The sequence below is a fragment of the Epinephelus fuscoguttatus genome, linkage group LG4, assembly GCF_011397635.1.
Source record: "Epinephelus fuscoguttatus linkage group LG4, E.fuscoguttatus.final_Chr_v1".
NCBI classification, from domain to species: Eukaryota; Metazoa; Chordata; class Actinopteri; order Perciformes; family Serranidae; genus Epinephelus; species Epinephelus fuscoguttatus.
In genome coordinates this window covers 44,923,923-44,941,092 of record NC_064755.1, presented here as the reverse complement: position 1 = coordinate 44,941,092, position 17,170 = coordinate 44,923,923, and the positions used below count along the sequence as shown (strand labels likewise).

Sequence of the window (17,170 nt, the reverse complement as noted above, 5' to 3'; positions counted from 1 at the left end):
GTTTCTGCCTGTAATTGAAGCTTCTGCAGCAGCTTATTTAAAGAGGAGCTATTTAGACTCCCAGAGGACAGTGAAGATGAGCGTTTATGAGTAACAGGTAATAATTTCACAACTCACAGAGTGTGCGGTTTGGACGGCAGGAAGTTGGACCCGCAGAACAGGTTGGTGCTTATAATTACGACTCATTTAATTGTCTCATTTGGGTTCAAAGGTTTATTGGCGTTTTCCAAACCCAGATATTACTGGGGTCGAGTTCACCCGTAACTGACATTGTTTCTATCTTTAATATATAAATCGACGGAGTGTGCTTTAATTTATTACGTTTTTACAGAAATCATAAACCTGTCAGGCTGCAACCTGCCTCAAGACAAAGATACTGTAGTTATGCGTCAGATCCTGCAACCTCGTAAAGATACAGAAGCATGTTAAACTATCAGTCAATGGTTTTAAGACCTGGCACTATTTTTTAAGTCCAACTCCATGTAGGAGAGCAGGGGAACAAAAAAAGTTACCAATCAATTTGTACAGACCGTTGAACGATTAGCCTCTGAAACACTCTGAAGTGCAGATGAGAGACAGAGATTTAAGACTACAGTAGCCTGTAGACAGCTGACTATATTTAGAAGTAAATGTATCTGTAGCGTCTGTAAGGTGTCTTGTTTCAGTTCAGGCTTTTTGTTTTTCACTGAACCTTCCTGACTGGTGATATTACCAGACAAATGCCAAAAACACAACGTAGATTAGTCAATATCAGAATAGATGTTGGCTGATAAGGACAATATCATAATTATTATGTCATAAATCTGATCTGCATAGTTTCCTCGAAGTATGATCACTCAGTCAAGGCAATGCACGCTGACCAATGTGCTTCTTTGTAGGCTGTACGAATATACATTTAAATAATAGAAAGGTACAGGGATTACTTTTTTATTTTATTTGGTAGGCTGACGCAGAAGTTAACATCACCCGGGTTTATTTTGGATTATTGCAGAAAATGCAGCAAACAAGTGTTAATGATACCTGTTAGGGTTAGGGTTAGGTTAGGGTTACCTGTTCAGGGAGATCATCCTCACAGTTTTTGATTTTTGAAGCCTAAATGTTACCGCCATAAGTAAAAAGCTGACATTAGGGTCTAAACAAACGACACCGCGGTCACATGACTCAGGCTAACATCCCTCCAACAACGCAGGCATAAAGCTGTGTTTGACGTGATGATGTTCTGTAGTCTCATTTAGCCACTTGTTAGCAACCCTCTTTTTTTTAAGACACGTAAAAGCTTCAAAATTCACAGTGGGGTGTTTACTGACTTATTTTATGTCGTAGAACAAAACATTTAAGTCTGTTAAGCTTTTCATGTTTGTCTACTAATGGTGGCGATGTCTGTGTCCTTCTCTGAAATCTGAGATTCAAGTGTGCAAGAAACGAATGATGTCATTCTTTTCTTGCAGCAAATTTCTCTGTTCTAAGTATGTAAAGGCCTTAGGGGGTGATCACACAGAAATGAGAGGGCGCGGACACTTCAAAGACGCTTGAAACGCTGGAACCGCTTATTCAATGCACGCTAGCTACTGGCGTCTGACGCTCAAAAAGTTGAAAATATTTTAACTTCGCGCATCTAAAAAGACGCTGTAATGCCGGTCAGACGCGCCGCATCATAGGAAAACAGTGGTTTTACTGGCGTCGTGTCTCTAGCGTTTCATCTCGGAGTGATCGCTCCCTTAAGCCTACAAGCTAACAAAGGACATAATAAAAGATGCTAACTACCCTTACTGTTCTGAAACATCTGTTAGTCGTCATTTTGGTGCACAACAGACTCCTCATCTGAGTCTGGGTCTGATTGAGGCTCAAATATATACAACATAATCTTTCAGATGTTTCTTGTAACGCTAACACTAGCCATTTTGCGCACAACTCTAATGCAAGCGGTGGTGGTTGCAGCCTCTTTTTTTTTTTTTTACTTTTTATGTGCGAAAACCATGTTAAACTAAATATTAATCATTACAGACAAGGCAGAGTATAAAACGTGTCTGGAAGGCAACAAAAACATTTGAAAACACCACTCTCATGTACAGTAAATATGGAGCTACAGCAGCAATTAGCTTAGCTTAGCATCATGACTGGAAACAGGGGTAACAGCTAGCCTCATTCAAACTGAAGGTAACAAAATCCACCTACGGTATCTGCAGCTCTCAAGCTCATTAATTGAGACAGTGTGTCGTGTTTGTTTAATCCTTTAAATAATAATAATAATAATAAAAATGATTTAATGAGTGGTATGCTGATGTATTTGCTGGCGAGGGCTAGAATTTTCTTGGAGTCTCCTTTGGTTGCCAGGCAACAAATTCTTCACTTTAGTTTTTATACAGATTTAAAAAAAAAAAAACAACGCATGTTGTGTTAATGAGTGGGGTTCAGCCATGCGTATAGACATTTTTTGATGCCTTGGTTTGGACAGAGCCAGGCTAGCTGTTTCCCCATCTCCAGCATTTGTACTAAGCTAAGTTAGCCGGCTGCTAGCAGTAGCGCTATAGAGTGTATAGACATGTTAACTATGTCAGTTTTCTCATCTAACTCTTGCCAAGAAAGTGAACAAGCACATTTTCCAAAATATTTGTCTACAGACCACACCACAGTGTTTATTTACAATAACTACGGTAAAAATCTCTTGTGTCACATGCATAGAAATCAATTAGCACTGCGCCACCTAACTGATTAATTACACTAATTGATTCGTTTTTTCTGCTGCCTAAAAAGGCCAACCACAAAACTGATATAAGTTTAAGTGTATGCTTAATTTAGAATATTTTCCTTGCCCTTTTTCTGTGTGGTACTTCTTACTTTTTATTTTATTTATTTAACCAGGAAGGGTCCCACTGAGTTACAGTAACTCTTCTTCCAGGGAGTCCTGGTCAAGACTGGCAGCAAAAGATACAAGTACACAAAAGACAAGACGATGGACACATAGAACACAAGTCTCACATACTAAACATACTAGAACACAAAGTCAATGAGAACACATTACACTTAGTAAGACGCATAACAAGGTAAAACAGACATACTATTGAAAGGCACCTCAACACTTCAGCAGCTTCACAGCAGGTTACACTTCCTCGTTATAGGTCACATGTGTCTTAATCAACCAGTGAGAGCAAATAATATTTGTGATCATAAATATGTGAATAGTTTACTGTACAAACACTGTCAATGTATTTGTAGTAAATTACTAAAACACATGAATGAACTTAACTTGTAATCCTTAAACTTGCTTAGCGTCTGTGCTTCATATAATGAGCACAGCAGAACAGTCAGACAGGTCGGACCACAGTGTTTAACTATATATCTTTAAATGTTACAGTCACAGCTGAAAATGAAACAGAAATAAAAAAGTTTGCTGATTTTACAGAGCTCTGCCACTGAAATCAGTTGCAAGTCGTCCACCTGGAAGTGACTGTCGTCGTCAAGGAGTGTCGGTCTATTCCTTTAAAAGGACTCAAAGGCAGTCGGGCCTTTAAGCCGCACTAATCAATATATTTGTGCCAGTCTCAGTCATTGAGGGAAAGTGTTGTTGACATTTCGACATTTTAACAACTTGAACTTCAACAGAGATCCAAACTGAAGCTGCTGAGCTTTCATACCTCAGCTGTTACTGAGTCAGCTCTTTGTCTACAGGATATTAAAAACGCATAAATCTTCTTGAAGTCAAGACATGTGGTGCCTATCACTGCTGTCACATGAGAAACTTTCCAGCTCACATTAACAGGAAGTGAAGTTCCCTCTGACCTGCTGGGCTGAGAAGAATAAAAATAAGAAGGGAAATATGCAGGTAACTAAGTGTTTTATGAGCCAAACAAGGCGACTGTGGTAAATTGGGCATAAATGGAGCACTGAAACTAAAAGGTAACCGACAATATATAACTGAGTATTTTTGTCATTAAAAAATAAATGTAAAGCTGCATCCTTTTCCTTTAACTTAACCTTTATTTAAAAAAATAATTGTTGTTTATTAATTTGATAAAACAAGGGCAAAAGTGGGATTTTATGCTGCTTTCACTTGCAATGGGAAAAAAAGCTGCTATTAAGATTGTACACAAAAAAACTGTTTGGTTTTCAGAGCCTTTTGTAGACGTTATCATTTATGACCACACTGTGTGACACAGTCGTCTTCACCTCTGTCAAAAACCCACAATGAGCAAATGTGTTTTATCACATGTTCTCCACTTCTGATGCAATGGCACACATTACTTTGTCTCTTTATTTGTGAAATAAGAAAGTGTTTAAGGTCTCTCTGTCATGAGTCAGTGGAGTCTTTCTCTGCACAGGATGAAACGTCTGTGATAATATTTTGATTAACTTGGTTCAGTTATTGTGAAAGTAGAGGCAGTGCAACAGTTTAGTGTGAAACTACAAACTTGCAACATCACACTTAGTGCTGACGTCATGCTCAAACTATCAAACCTCAGCTGCTGCAACAAGTTGTTGTTCTCTTGATGGAAACACTACAAGCTACAACTCCCTTCACAGTCCACAACAATAAATCGAACAGTTTACCTGTGCTGGATCATTTTGCTGAACTCAACATCTCTGCCGGTGTCTCTCCCAGGTGCTGCGCATCAGTGACTCATAACAAGTCACACACACCCTAATCTCTCAAGACAGATTCTGCAATCTACATTGTAGGAAGAATTATTTATTTATTTATTTATTTATTTTTTACCGATGGATTTCCAGATTGCACACACCCTGATCGAACAAAGTAAAAAACTTAGACACAAACACATGGACTTATACACCCTGAAAACCTTACTTAAAATAATAGACCTTTTTCCACAGCAGACATTCTGACATGTAAGGAAAAGCACTGGTGCATTTAATTACATTAATGATAGCTACATTCCACTCAGAGGAGCTGCTGGTAATGTGCATGCTGGCTCACTGCGACAGTTATTGGAACTGAACCATCCTCAGTGTTAGCATTTGCACCTGTGCTTTTACGGATATAACAAGTCAGAATGTCTGTAAGTACCAGTAACCAAGGACACATTGCTCCAGTCAGTATAAATGACTGAATACAGAAAGGAAACTGGCTGATATTTTCAATTACAATCAGCTGACAAGGAATGAGTCCTTAAACCCGGAAATGAGTTAGCCTTTTTGCACTCCCAGCTCTCAAAGTCAGTTGAGTCAGTTTTTTTTATGGATTGTTGGTGAGATGCCTGAAATAAGGTCTGTGGTTACACAAGCTTAGGAGACTTTAAATTTACCCCACTCGTGAACTTTGAAGCTTCTATGTGTCTTTAAAAAAGGCGGTTGCTAACAAGTGGCTAAATGAGACTGCAGAACATCATCACGAGGAGCCGTGCTGAACATGACTGTTACGTCATGTGACTGTAGTGTAGTTCGTTAACAACGTTAGCTTTTTACTATTGGCAATTGCATTTAGGCTTCAGTAATCATGACAATGGTGTTCATTTGTGAAGATTATCTCGCTGAACAAAACATGGAAGTATCACAGAGCTTATTTTTGACAGTAATCCAAAATCCAGTGGAAAAATCCCATAAGCCTTTTAAGGAGGGAATCAGTGGGATTCTAACTTGTGGGTTGGCCTACAGAAAAACATCATCCCTGGAGCAATAGACCATTTATTTATTTATTTTATTGCTAGGTAACAGTCTAACAGCTGGGTCCAACTTCCTGCAAGCTGCCAAAGAACCTTGACTGAAGTCTCTTATAGATTTCTTGTAAGTTGTTCAATTCTGCAGGTAAACTTATTATTAAAATTATTAATACTTTCAGTACACCTCATTCATATAGTAAAAAAACAAAGATACATGAAATTTAATTTAGGGTTTAATAAATGAGATAACTATTGACATTTGTAGGCCTTTTTCAATATCAGTCAGTTTTAAATTAAACCAAATGTAAATGTAGACAGCCATAACTTTTTTTTCTTAAGCAGGAGTGTCTTTATCCCCAGTGTCCCCAGGAGCCACCTAAGGGACACTATTTCTCATGTAGGGCCTCAGTCACACAGGAAGTGTTTTAGCAGCTGGAGGCAGCTTTTGTAATTGTTTTTAATGCAAATTAAACTCATTGCTTGCAGTTTTTGTGTTGTTACGCGCCTCGTGTTTCAGCGCTCAAGGCGCCCGCGTATTTGCCGGAGGGCTCTGAACTCTTCCAATTGAAAAAACTTAAACTCAAAGTGAATAAAGCGCCACACATCATCTCTGCTTTTTCCCAGTTGTCCAGTTGGATGATTTAGAGGTGGGCTTTCTGTGGTGGCCATGATAACAAGTTTACAGTTGGTAAAGGAGGAGAAACTGGTGGTACTCCCCATGATCCAGCCTCTTTTTTAGGGTCTCATGTACCCACACAGATCTCTGTTTATCTGCTGACAGCCTCTCACCCTCAACCAGAGCTACAGACAGTACCCTCTGCCTCAACATGTCAGGAACAACACGCTGATTATTGTGAAATACAAATAATAAATGGTTGCCCTGCAACAAAAAAAAGGCGCAGCAAGCGGTTTTGTTTTTATATACTAGTGGCATTCAATTAAAAAAAAAAAAAAAGGCTGTTCATGTTGTTGAACCAGGTAAACTGTAGACCAGGTGTGAGCTTACTGTCCTTTCTCCACTGTTAGCCTAAAAGCTAAATGCTACAATCCTGCAAATCTGAAAAGATATCTGCTTTTAAACCTTTACATTTTTCCCCCTAAAACTGAAAAAAGACTTTGAAGCAAATACCACAAAAAAGCAACTGTCACATCTCTACATCCACATTTTTACATCCTCCAGTATTCAGTATTAAAGAAACCAGATTCAACCAAAGCATCTCAGCTGCAAAACACAGCGCCTTTCAAACGCTCTCAAACGCCCCCAGCTGAGCATTTCCTGAGGAGCACCTAGGAAAAATTGCTTTGGTGGGCACGAGGTCTCAGTAGACCAGAGGAATAAAAACAGAGTGAGAGCTATGAGCGACTGAAATCAAGACAAGGTTTGCTAGATTTATCTGAGAGCTGCATGGTCTTAATCTGACCTTTTCTGACCTGTCTTCCTGTTTCTGTTTCCTCGCAGATCAGATTACTGCTTCAAAATGAACCAACTCAAACTGCTCAGTGACAGACAGCATTTCGTCTTCATCCTCATCACCATGTTGGCCCTTCTGTGCTCCGGCCAGATCTTACCGAGGACAGATCCTCCTATACGCCCCGGCCACCCCTTCCTGTTCATGTGGAACGCCCCGACCGAGCTGTGCGACATCCGCTTCGGCATGCCTCTCGACCTCTCCTACTTCCACTTTGTCAGCAGCACGCTGAGGACAGCAACCAACCAGAGCGTCTCCATATTCTACACCGACCGCTTCGGCATCTTCCCCTACTTGGATGAAGACACTGGTGAGATGTACGATGAGGGTCTGCCGCAGCTGGTAGACCTGGAGGAGCATCACGATGAAGCCGAGGATGACATCGAGTACTACATCCCTTCTGACATACCGGGCCTCGCTGTGCTTGACTTTGAGGAGTGGAGGCCGCAGTGGATCAGAAACTGGGGCGACAAAGACATCTATCGAGAGATGTCCATTGAAACGGTCAAGATGAAGAACCCGCTGCTTTCTGAGGACGAGGCGGAGGACAGGGCCAAGATTGTATTCGAACGTGCAGCCAAGAGGTACTTCCTTCGATCCATCCGCATTGGCAAGAGGATGAGACCCAAAAGACTCTGGGGTTACTACCTGTACCCCGACTGCTACAACTACGACTACAACCAGGACATGGTGGGCTTCACTGGAGAGTGTCCCGCCATTGAGAAGGAAAGGAACGATGATCTGATGTGGCTCTGGAAAGATTCCACAGCACTCTTTCCATCCATCTACCTGGAGCTGGTGCTCAGAGACTCCCAGCAGGCCCGGAAGTTTGTTCGCCATCGCATCCAGGAGGCCATGAGGGTGTCAACACTCCCCAACAGATCCTACTCCATCCCCGTCTACGCCTACATCCGCCCGGTGTACAAGGACAGCGTCGATGACTACATGTCAGAGGTCAGACACACCTTTGATCAAAAAGACACACCCTCTTATCACCTTTAGGTCTCTGGCGGCATCGGTAGCATAGTGGATAGTGCCGGCGCCCTGTGTATAGAGGCGATGCCTTGCTGCAGCGGTCGCAGGTTCGACTCTGGCTTGCAACCCCCACTCTCTCTCTCTCTTGCCCCATTTCACTGTTCATTAAAGGCAAAAAGCCCAAAAACTAATCTTAAAAAAATACTGGTCTCTGGTTGGAAGGTCTCTCCTACTCTCCTAATTCACAGCGTGAGATATCTTTCAAATATAAATGCTGGCTAAAATGGTTCAACTGACTGACAGAGAGTTGTAAAACAGACAAACTTTGTTCCTTTGTTGAGTGTATTATCACTTCCTTTTACCATTTCACGGGAAAATACTAAATCTGACAACTCTTTCTCAGAGAAAATTATAGACTCAACAGAGGAAAAGTCACTCTTAAGATCAAATTACCAGGAAAAGAGGACATTAACGTACAAACTAAAAGAGATGGTATTTCACAGGGTAAATAAAATGAAGAGCTGTCTCAAAAGTTTACAGTTTGTATATGTTGGACTGTATGGAAGGCCATTTCGTGCTCTTGTCTGATACCCCTTTCCACCAACTTGAAACAGGTTCCATTCAGGTTCCTGCACCTAATTTTGAATCATTCGGAGCATTTTGACCAAAAATAAATTGGTTCTGAAATGTTGATTCTCAGCTGGAACCAATAAAAAATGTCAAGTTTTCCTTCAGCCCAGTTCAGACCAATGATTCGCAATGACTAGAAACTGTTTTAGAACGTGCCAGAGAGAAGTTGCAGTGGTGTGAATCATCATTCAATCATTTAATCAGACACAAACAGAGTCAGGTATATCCTGAGGACTCCTGTCTCACGTCCTGGTTTCCAAAAAGACTGGAATGCTGCTCAAGTTCTGGTCAGCTTTTTTGCAAAATTAATTTAATGATATTGCTATCAGGTGTGTCTCAGCAATAACATGTGGACTCTGTAGCCCTACTAAATCCAAACTAAGTATAGTTTATTAGCATTAAGAGAACTCCTCACTACAACTGCTGTGAAATTAATAAATATATACCTTATTGTCAACTCTGTAAGATGTCGACTCTGGCAGATCTTACCTCTGATGTTCATCATGTATGCTGCATAAGAAAAATTAAATCACTGGGATGTTGGTTTGTTATAAGGTTTAATAGTCTTAGTCTTTAATAGACGTTCAACTTTTAAAACAGTGGTTCCCAACTGGTGGGTCACGGTCCAAAAGTGGATTGTGGGTCGATTCTGAATGGACCGCAAGTGACTTCCAAACATGTCAGCTTTGTAAAAAACACACTTTATTTTGAAGTACAGTGAATTTCAGGCACTGAGCTTTTATTTTGAAGTGTTGTTTCCTGTTGTAGAGTGACTGACCAATGGACAGCTACTTAACAGACACAGGAAACTGTGACGTTAACTGTATCAGTGTGGACCTTGAACTAATGACTAAGCCAGTTGGGAACCAGTGTTTTAAAATATATTTTAAAACACCCCCCAAAAAAACAAAGTTTTGTCACAATTCTCAAGAATGAATGATATCTGTAATAATGCAACAAAAGTTTGCAGGTAATCAATACGATTCGCCACCTTCCACTGTGCAACGTCCCCTGTTGACATTCTGGTGGAAACGGGCTGGTTCACTAAACAGCACCAAGAGTCCTGAACAGAACAGGTTCAAGAACCAGAGCTAACTTGGTTGAACGCAGTATGATTGGCTGTTACTTGTCTTGCAGTTTGATCTGGTGAACACCATCGGAGAAGCTGCTGCTCTCGGCGCCGCTGGCGTTGTTTCCTGGGGAGACATGAACGTCACCGACACAGAGGTAAAATGTGACATCACTCCGGAGTTTCTTTTTATTCCTCTGTTTGTCTAACAACCACTACTGACTAAATATCCCACAATCCTGTAGGACTCCTGCTTTGACGCTCGGCGCCACCTGGAGCGAGTCATGAACCCGTACATCGTGAACGTCTCCACAGCAACGCAACTCTGCAGCCAGGCGCTCTGCCAGGGCCATGGTCGCTGTGTGAGGAAGCAGTGGGACGATGACGTCTTCCTCCACCTTGACCCGTGGCGTTACAGCATTGAGCAGCAACGCCGCGGCGGCCCTCTGACTGTGAGTGGCGGCCTGTCACAGGATGACGTCAACTGGTTTGACCAAAACTTCGACTGCATGTGCTATAGCGAGAAGCCGTGTCGATCGGTCCTGACGTTCAACGTCATTAACGAGGCCTTCCTCACCACGAGGAGTCAAAGTACTGAGAAGCCCCGCCCCCTGCTGCTGGTGATGATACTGCTCTGTCTGAAGTATACAGTGATGCAGATGTAGATTATTAACACAAATGTGACACCTGTGATACAGGACATGTGGTTACAGGCAGGTAAAGGACAATTCCACTGTTATTTTGTTTATCATCATATATATTATATTCTGACTGTTTGTACTTGTGTTTCCATTAAAGGTGTTTTTCCTTCAGTTTAACCAAATCTCTCATTCACACAATACGCTCCTTCAATAACACTCTTCAAAAATCACTAAAATTGCAGGAACTTATCACCATTAATGATTTTAAAACTCGGCTTACAGGCTTTATAATGGCAAACTGTGGAGTGTGTAAATGTTTTACTGCATAGTATTTTATCATCCTCACGTAAGTGTTCTTCTAGTGTGTATAGTGGTGCACTGTTTTTGTTTAACATGAACTTTTCCTCCTCAGGATTCCCTGTCACCACCTTCTCTGCCCCCATCCAGCCCTCTCCTCTCTCTTCTTTATGTGTGTCTTATGTTTTGTGCTTTAATGCCGCCATTTTGGCCAGGCCTTGCTCGTAAAAGAGATCATTTGATCTCAAGCAAATCTGCCTGGTAAAATAAAGGTTAAATAAAAATAGATAACAATACTACAACACTATTATATTAATTATTATAATTATTAAGGTCTTAACACAAGGTTTAGACATGCCTTCAACATTAGAACAAACACATTTGCACATTTTTATTAAGCACATTTGCAATTTATTAAAGTACATGCAGCTTTTTTGACAAAATGATCTCAACTCAAGGACCTCTTACTAGCTTCTTACTGAGCTTTCAACACTTCAGTCCAGACATTCATCATCTGCAGAGGATGAATCTGCATGACTCCGCTGCTCTGACTCTTCATCTAGCACTTACTAATAACATTCTCATCAACCTGCACCTTGAGTTTAGTGTTGATTAGCAAATGTTAGCATGCTAACATGCTATGCTAAAGGCCTTTTTACACAGAGATTGCGCTAAAGTCCCTTCTTTATGCCACCTTTGCATTTTTACACAGATTTTTTTACACATTCCGAGATGGTACCTTATTTACAGCATGGTGAGGCGGTATAACGGTGTGATATTCCCGTCTTGAACAGGCAGTGTAAAAGGGGCTTGAGATGGTGAACATGGTAAACATCATACCTGCTAAACATTAGCATGTTAGCATTCTTACTGTGAGCTTGTTCAAATCAGAGTCATGTGAAGGAGTGACACACACACACACACACACACACACACACACACACACACACACACACACACACACATCCTCAGGTCAGAAATCATGCTCAGACATAATCATCCTCTTCAGCCAGTCCCTGACCGCCTTCAGCTCGGGGGTCCAGTTCCTTGGAGACGGCTGGTTTGTTTCCTGTGGGCAGAGTTGAGAAGCATGGGTGGAGTTAGGGATTTAATGGTTATTTGGTTTGGTTTAAATTGTGACAGGAAACCTTCTGCTTTTCTCTGATTCTTATCTTGAAGGGAGGAAATGATTCTCGCTATATTAAATACAGTGTGCACTGAGGAAAATAATAAAAAGCCTGACTTTGTGGGGAAAAACAAAAACTACCCACAAACTTGAAAAGCTCAAATATTAATTTGCATTGTACAGCAGAATTATTCCAGTGATGCCAACTCTTCTTTTATTGGCTATGAGGGTTGTTGGATTTTATTTTCAGCTGATCTCTTGTTAATTAGTGGAGGACCAGAGGGATTAAATTCCTCTACACCAGATATTTGGTAAGGAGGAGGCACGCTGAGCGAAGACAGTGTGTTAATGTTTAACTGAATGCACCCTTTCTGTGTGTGTGTGTGTGTGTGTGTGTGTGTGTGTGTGTGTGTGTGTGTGTGTGTGTGTGTGTGTGTGTGTGTTTACCTGTCCTCTTGCCACAGCAGACAGACACCATTAGAACAGTGGAAATGCAGTACGGAAAGGCGACCACTAGATGGCAGAGCAGCCTGATCACAGACAGAGAAGGAGGAGGAGGAGGAGGAGAAGGAGGAGGAGGAGGAGAAGGAGGAGGAGAATCTGGAGAGGAAAGGAGCAGCTTTTACTGGAATCCAGTGTTTTGTTTTGTTTTTCAAACACAAAGAGGGAGCTTGGCATTAAACAGACTGTGACTTTAGAAGATATCTGTTGGGTTTGGCTCAACTCATCGTGCTGAAGCTTCGTCAGCCACACTTCTGAATACATTTTTGCACAAAACACCGACTGTGAATTTTGTCTCTCATCTCTCACATTGCAAGCTCATTAGGATCCAGTAATGCAGTGGCTCCAGACTGCTCCTTAGTCATTAGTTTGAGGTCCACACAGTTAAATACATTCCACGTCATACATTACTTGTGTTTGGCCGTGTCTTCGAGCATGTCACTCACACTACAGCAGGAAATGGCACTCCAAAATAAAAGCTCTGTGCTGGAATTTACTGTACTTAAAAATAAAGTGTGTTTGGTTTTTTTGGAGGGTTTTTTTCCCACAAGTTTAACATGTTTGTGAGTCATTTGCGTCCACTGAGAATGGGCCAGCAACCCACCTTTGGACCACGACCCACCAGTTGGGAACCACTGCAGTAATGCGTAATTTGCACAGGAGGAATGATCACAGGAATAAAATCTGTTTCAGCGTCTACACGGGCACCTGATTACTGAATTCACAGTTTAGTTGTTTGGTAGTTCATTAATTAGATAGTACTTTATTAATCCCTTGGGAGAGAATAAACAGCTCGGTGCTGTGGAGCAACTGGAGAGGCTGCCGTCTGCTACAGCGCCATCTTGGATCTTAAATTAAACCAAGTGAGCATCTGTTACCACATCTTAATAACATGCAAACATGCATGTAAGTTTGTACAAGAAAAATGTTGGCAAAACAACTTTAGACACTTAAACTACGATGCCTTCTAATCCAGTAAGTTAGTTCACATCTTCAAGCACAACTGTTACATGTGTGAGTGTTCTGACCTGTGACACTCAGCCATCTCCTCGCTGACCATGAGAACAGACCAGTGGAACACCGGTAGAAGCCTTCATCAGACTGCTGCACATCACTGATGGTAAACTCTCCTGCATCTCCGTATCCAATGTAGCTGTCATTCTTGTGGAAATATGCTGTTTGTGTGGAACCATCTCTGGTTCTACAGCGCAGAGTGACATCACTTCCCATAAACACAGGAAGTTTGGGCAACTCCAGCATCACAGAATAATCTGGAAGAGAAAAGAGACCAGAAATGTATCTGAGATATAAGGCAGGCAAACACAGGATTTAAACATTCAGCTGTCACCAAGTCCCACAGTGAAACTCTGAACACACACCAACCCGATCCTCAAACACCAAAGACGTTAATATTAAATGCATAGCCACAAACAAACAATAACAGTGTGAGCTGTTTGACTTTAAAACTGCCATCTTCCTGCAGTTTCAGTGGAAAACCTTCGACCATCCATTGTAATAATTCTGCAGCCTGAGCTGAAGATTTTTCACCTGTTACTTTTATGATTTCTGCAGTTTGAGGCACAAAAACAACTCCTGAAATTAATCGTAACCTCTCGGGTTGTTCTATCCCTCACAAACATCTCACTGAGCACGTTAGTCAGAAGCCCATTTAGACACAGTCAGTCCATTATACCTTAGTTCATTCTCAAGAAGTCATTAGAAGATCGTCAAGCAGACCCGAAAGAGTAAGTTCAGCTCCACTCAGAGAGAGTCCATCAGAACAACACAAACACTGGACAGACACCAGGCAGGACGGAGCAGCTTAGTTTCTCACCAGTTACACTGATGTTGACCTGGACGCTCCTCTGTCCAGCTCTGGATTCACACCAGTAAACTCCACTGTCTGGTAAGGAGAGTTGTGGAACAATGCAGGAGGAACCAACGATACTCCCAAAGTCTTCTTGACCTCCACCACATGTCTGTGTCCGTCCTCCCGCTGTCCTCTTCACCGTCCATCCGTCAAGTGTCTGTCCATCTTCAACACAACTCAGAGAGACAGACTCTCGTGTAAAGTACAGCTGACGGTTGGGACGGGCATCCAGAGAGGCTGCAGGACAAAACAACAGACAGAGATAGTTTTTGAGGTCTTTTTTTTTTAGATGTGTGTGACCTAGGGCCGCTTCATAAGCAGCAAGTATATTACAGCCCTAATAGCCACAGATGTGCGTAATGACAGCTGTTCTGTGTAATGACAGATGTCCAGCTCCACAATGAGAAGGCTATGTAAAACAGGATCAGACGCACGTGAGGATTAATAAATCCATAAACTATGTAGTGTAACACCTGGGCGTAACGGGACCCTCGCATAACTTTATCAAGCAGCAGTCAGCAGGGGTTCAGAGAGTGCGCTAAGGGCCGTAATATACTTGCTGCTTGATCGAATGTATGCGTACACAACGTGCAGCACTATGCAGCTAAAATGCACAATACTAAATAATAAAATAAAATAAATCGTGAAGAATCTCATGAGAAGAAGAAGAAGGGTCTGGTATGATCATCCAGTCGGGTCCCTGTGTGCATTCGCACCAGCGCCTCTAGCAGTTATACAAATACTGCATCTCGAGCACGTGTTGCGGTACCTCGCATTGAGATGTGCGTTTGACGCGTCAAACGAACGCAGATCACGCTTGGCAGCCATGATGCGGTCGCGTTTGCGTTGTTTGCAGCAAGTATCTTACGGCGCATAGTCGACGCACGCAACGCAAGCAAGCAACACGAGCAACGCACTTCCTTTCATTGTCAACACATTGAATGCAACACTTGAAATGTAATACATCGCTCACGCAAAAGGGGGTAGCAGAGTCACCGGTACATTCCAGCTAGCTTTTACTGCTGGAGCTAGCTTGTACTGCTATTTTATTAGAGTGCAGGGCACTAGAACTGTCATATAAATGGGGGTGTGCCTGTATGAGTTTGCAAATTTTTCCTCCTCGCCCGCCATATTTAAAAAGTGCTTCTTCTGTGAATAACAAAAAGTGGTTAATTTCAAGTACGTCGCTTGCATTATCACCCCCGCTGGCAACGCATGGTATTACATGCATTGCTGCTTTGTGTATCAAAAAAATGGACAACACATTTTGAGAGGCAAGCACGCATCATGGCGGCCAAGGCGTCTCGATGCGTCCCAATGTGTTTGCGTCTACGTGCCTTTGCGTCCCTTAATGTCCTCCATCTTGTGTCAGTGTCAAATATAAATTCAGACAGAGACACAGTTGAAAGTAGAACATGAGATCAGACAGACAGAGGAGCCTCATCAGCTCACCTGCAGAAACAGTCGGTCCAAACAGCAGCACAGCCAGGCCTGCAACAGGGAGACAGGGTTAATAAAGGTCAGCAGGGTCGCAGCAAGTCTTCATTCATCTTCATCCTCTTGAGGGTCGCGGGGGGGCTGGAGCCTATCCCAGCTGACATCGGGCGAGAGGCAGAGTACACCCTGGACAGGTCACCAGACTATCACAGGGCTGACACATAGAGACAAACAACCATTCACACTCACATTCACACCTACGGACAATTTAGAGTTATCAATTAACCTGCATGTCTTTGGACTGTGGGAGGAAGCTGGAGCACCTGGAGGAAACCCACGCTGACACAGGGAGAACATGCAAACTCCACACAGAAGGGCTCCCACGCCCGGGATCGAACCGGCAACCCTCTTGCTGTGAGGCGAGAGAGTGCTAACCACCACACCACTGTGCCGCCCGGGTTGCAGCAAGTCAAAAGTCGTCAAATGTCGGGGGCGCCCACCAGCTGATCTGGTAGAGCAGGCACTCCATGTACAAAGGTGCAGCAGCTGCGGGTTCAATTTCAGCCCACAGCCCTTTGATGATAATAATAAGCCCCAAAAATGTTCTTTTAAAAAAGTCAGTGTCAGAAATTTAACTGAGAAAAGGAAACATGATGAAACCACTTGGAAAAAAAGGAGAAATACAAAAATAGTGTGGACTTCCTGTTGCCTTCACAGACACGCAGGAGAAAACACATTAAAGTGATTCTGTTATTTCTTCTGACAACCTACGCTGAGAATAAATAAACAACAAGATGCTCCAGATTAAATGTTCAGATGTTTGAAAATCACTCTGCTGTTAGACTGAGAACAACACATCAGATCTGGTTTCATGACACTCTGTAATCAAAAGTTCTGCCTAGTTACTTTTTCTTTATTAATTCAGACTGTTGGTTGCAACGTGGTAATCAGTGACACTGAATAGTTGCTGTTCACTCTCATTAGTTAATCACAGAAACTGATGTATGACTCACCGAGGATCAGAGAGACGGACGAAGCCTTCATGTTGTCTTAAGGTTGAGTCTGTCTTTGTGCCTCTGAACATTTCTATCTCACTCAATGACAGCATCACTGCCTCAAACCACAACTTCTGCTTTCTTGAACTGAATACATAAAAAAAATCGAGACCACGACACATTTTTACCACAATGTTGCTAAAAATGTGAAGCAGGCCTTTTCTATTGGTTGCCCGCGAGCCACATCCGACCCAGAAGCAACCTCAGAGTGGCTGAGCTGGGGATGGATACATAAGACCCAGAATTAATCAATAATTAATTAATAATCTCTGATGTTATCGGCTCTGTTAGCCTTACCTTTGAAAGTACAGATTTCATTTATTATCATGCTGCAGACTCTCCTGTCAAATTGTTAAACACAAACTAAAACAAAACGTGTTTGTATGTAGTTTAACTGTTAAGTTTAGTTTGCCACACGTCTTCAAATTTACCAGTGGTACCTGCAGACAGTGAACCACATCAGCAGACGAGGAGGGACAGAGGAC

The 17,170-nt window shown here is 42.2% G+C and overlaps 2 protein-coding genes across 4 annotated transcripts; one reads left to right on the top strand and one right to left on the bottom strand.

The window, feature by feature from the left end:
* The first annotated feature begins 20 nt into the window (after nucleotides 1-20).
* On the top strand, nucleotides 21-12,396 carry LOC125887426 (hyaluronidase PH-20-like). Of its 3 annotated transcripts, none has more exons than XR_007449168.1 (5): nucleotides 21-161; nucleotides 7,075-8,038; nucleotides 9,827-9,916; nucleotides 10,004-10,475; nucleotides 12,290-12,396. XR_007449168.1 is itself a non-coding variant. In XM_049574221.1 (4 exons), the coding sequence occupies exons 2-4, from the start codon at nucleotides 7,094-7,096 to the stop codon at nucleotides 10,421-10,423; spliced, it is 1,455 nt and encodes a 484-aa protein (XP_049430178.1). In that variant the 5' UTR covers nucleotides 21-161; nucleotides 7,075-7,093; the 3' UTR covers nucleotides 10,424-10,581. The 3 variants fall into 3 exon arrangements, 1 of the variants encoding a protein (XP_049430178.1); XR_007449167.1 differs by having other exon boundaries at nucleotides 12,287-12,380; XM_049574221.1 differs by lacking the exon at nucleotides 12,290-12,396 and having other exon boundaries at nucleotides 10,004-10,581.
* Nucleotides 11,107-16,735, bottom strand: LOC125887429 (uncharacterized). Its single transcript, XM_049574224.1, has 6 exons — nucleotides 16,644-16,735; nucleotides 15,646-15,684; nucleotides 14,158-14,430; nucleotides 13,352-13,594; nucleotides 12,270-12,422; nucleotides 11,107-11,765 (listed from the first exon to the last, which is right to left on the bottom strand). The coding sequence occupies exons 1-6, from the start codon at nucleotides 16,672-16,674 to the stop codon at nucleotides 11,683-11,685; spliced, it is 822 nt and encodes a 273-aa protein (XP_049430181.1). The 5' UTR covers nucleotides 16,675-16,735; the 3' UTR covers nucleotides 11,107-11,682.
* Nucleotides 16,736-17,170: the final 435 nt, after the last annotated feature.

Coding starts and splice junctions, on each gene's coding strand:
- LOC125887426 (XM_049574221.1), top strand. CDS start 7,094: ATGAACCAACTCAAACTGCTCAGTGACAGACAGCATTTCGTCTTCATC. Junction 8,039..9,826: donor TCGATGACTACATGTCAGAG/GTCAGACACACC, acceptor CTTGTCTTGCAG/TTTGATCTGGTGAACACCAT. Junction 9,917..10,003: donor TGAACGTCACCGACACAGAG/GTAAAATGTGAC, acceptor ACAATCCTGTAG/GACTCCTGCTTTGACGCTCG.
- LOC125887429 (XM_049574224.1), bottom strand. CDS start 16,674: ATGAAGGCTTCGTCCGTCTCTCTGATCCTCG. Junction 15,685..16,643: donor GTCCGTCTCTCTGATCCTCG/GTGAGTCATACA, acceptor TCCCTGTTGCAG/GCCTGGCTGTGCTGCTGTTT. Junction 12,423..13,351: donor GAGATGGCTGAGTGTCACAG/GTCAGAACACTC, acceptor TTTCCTCTCCAG/ATTCTCCTCCTCCTTCTCCT.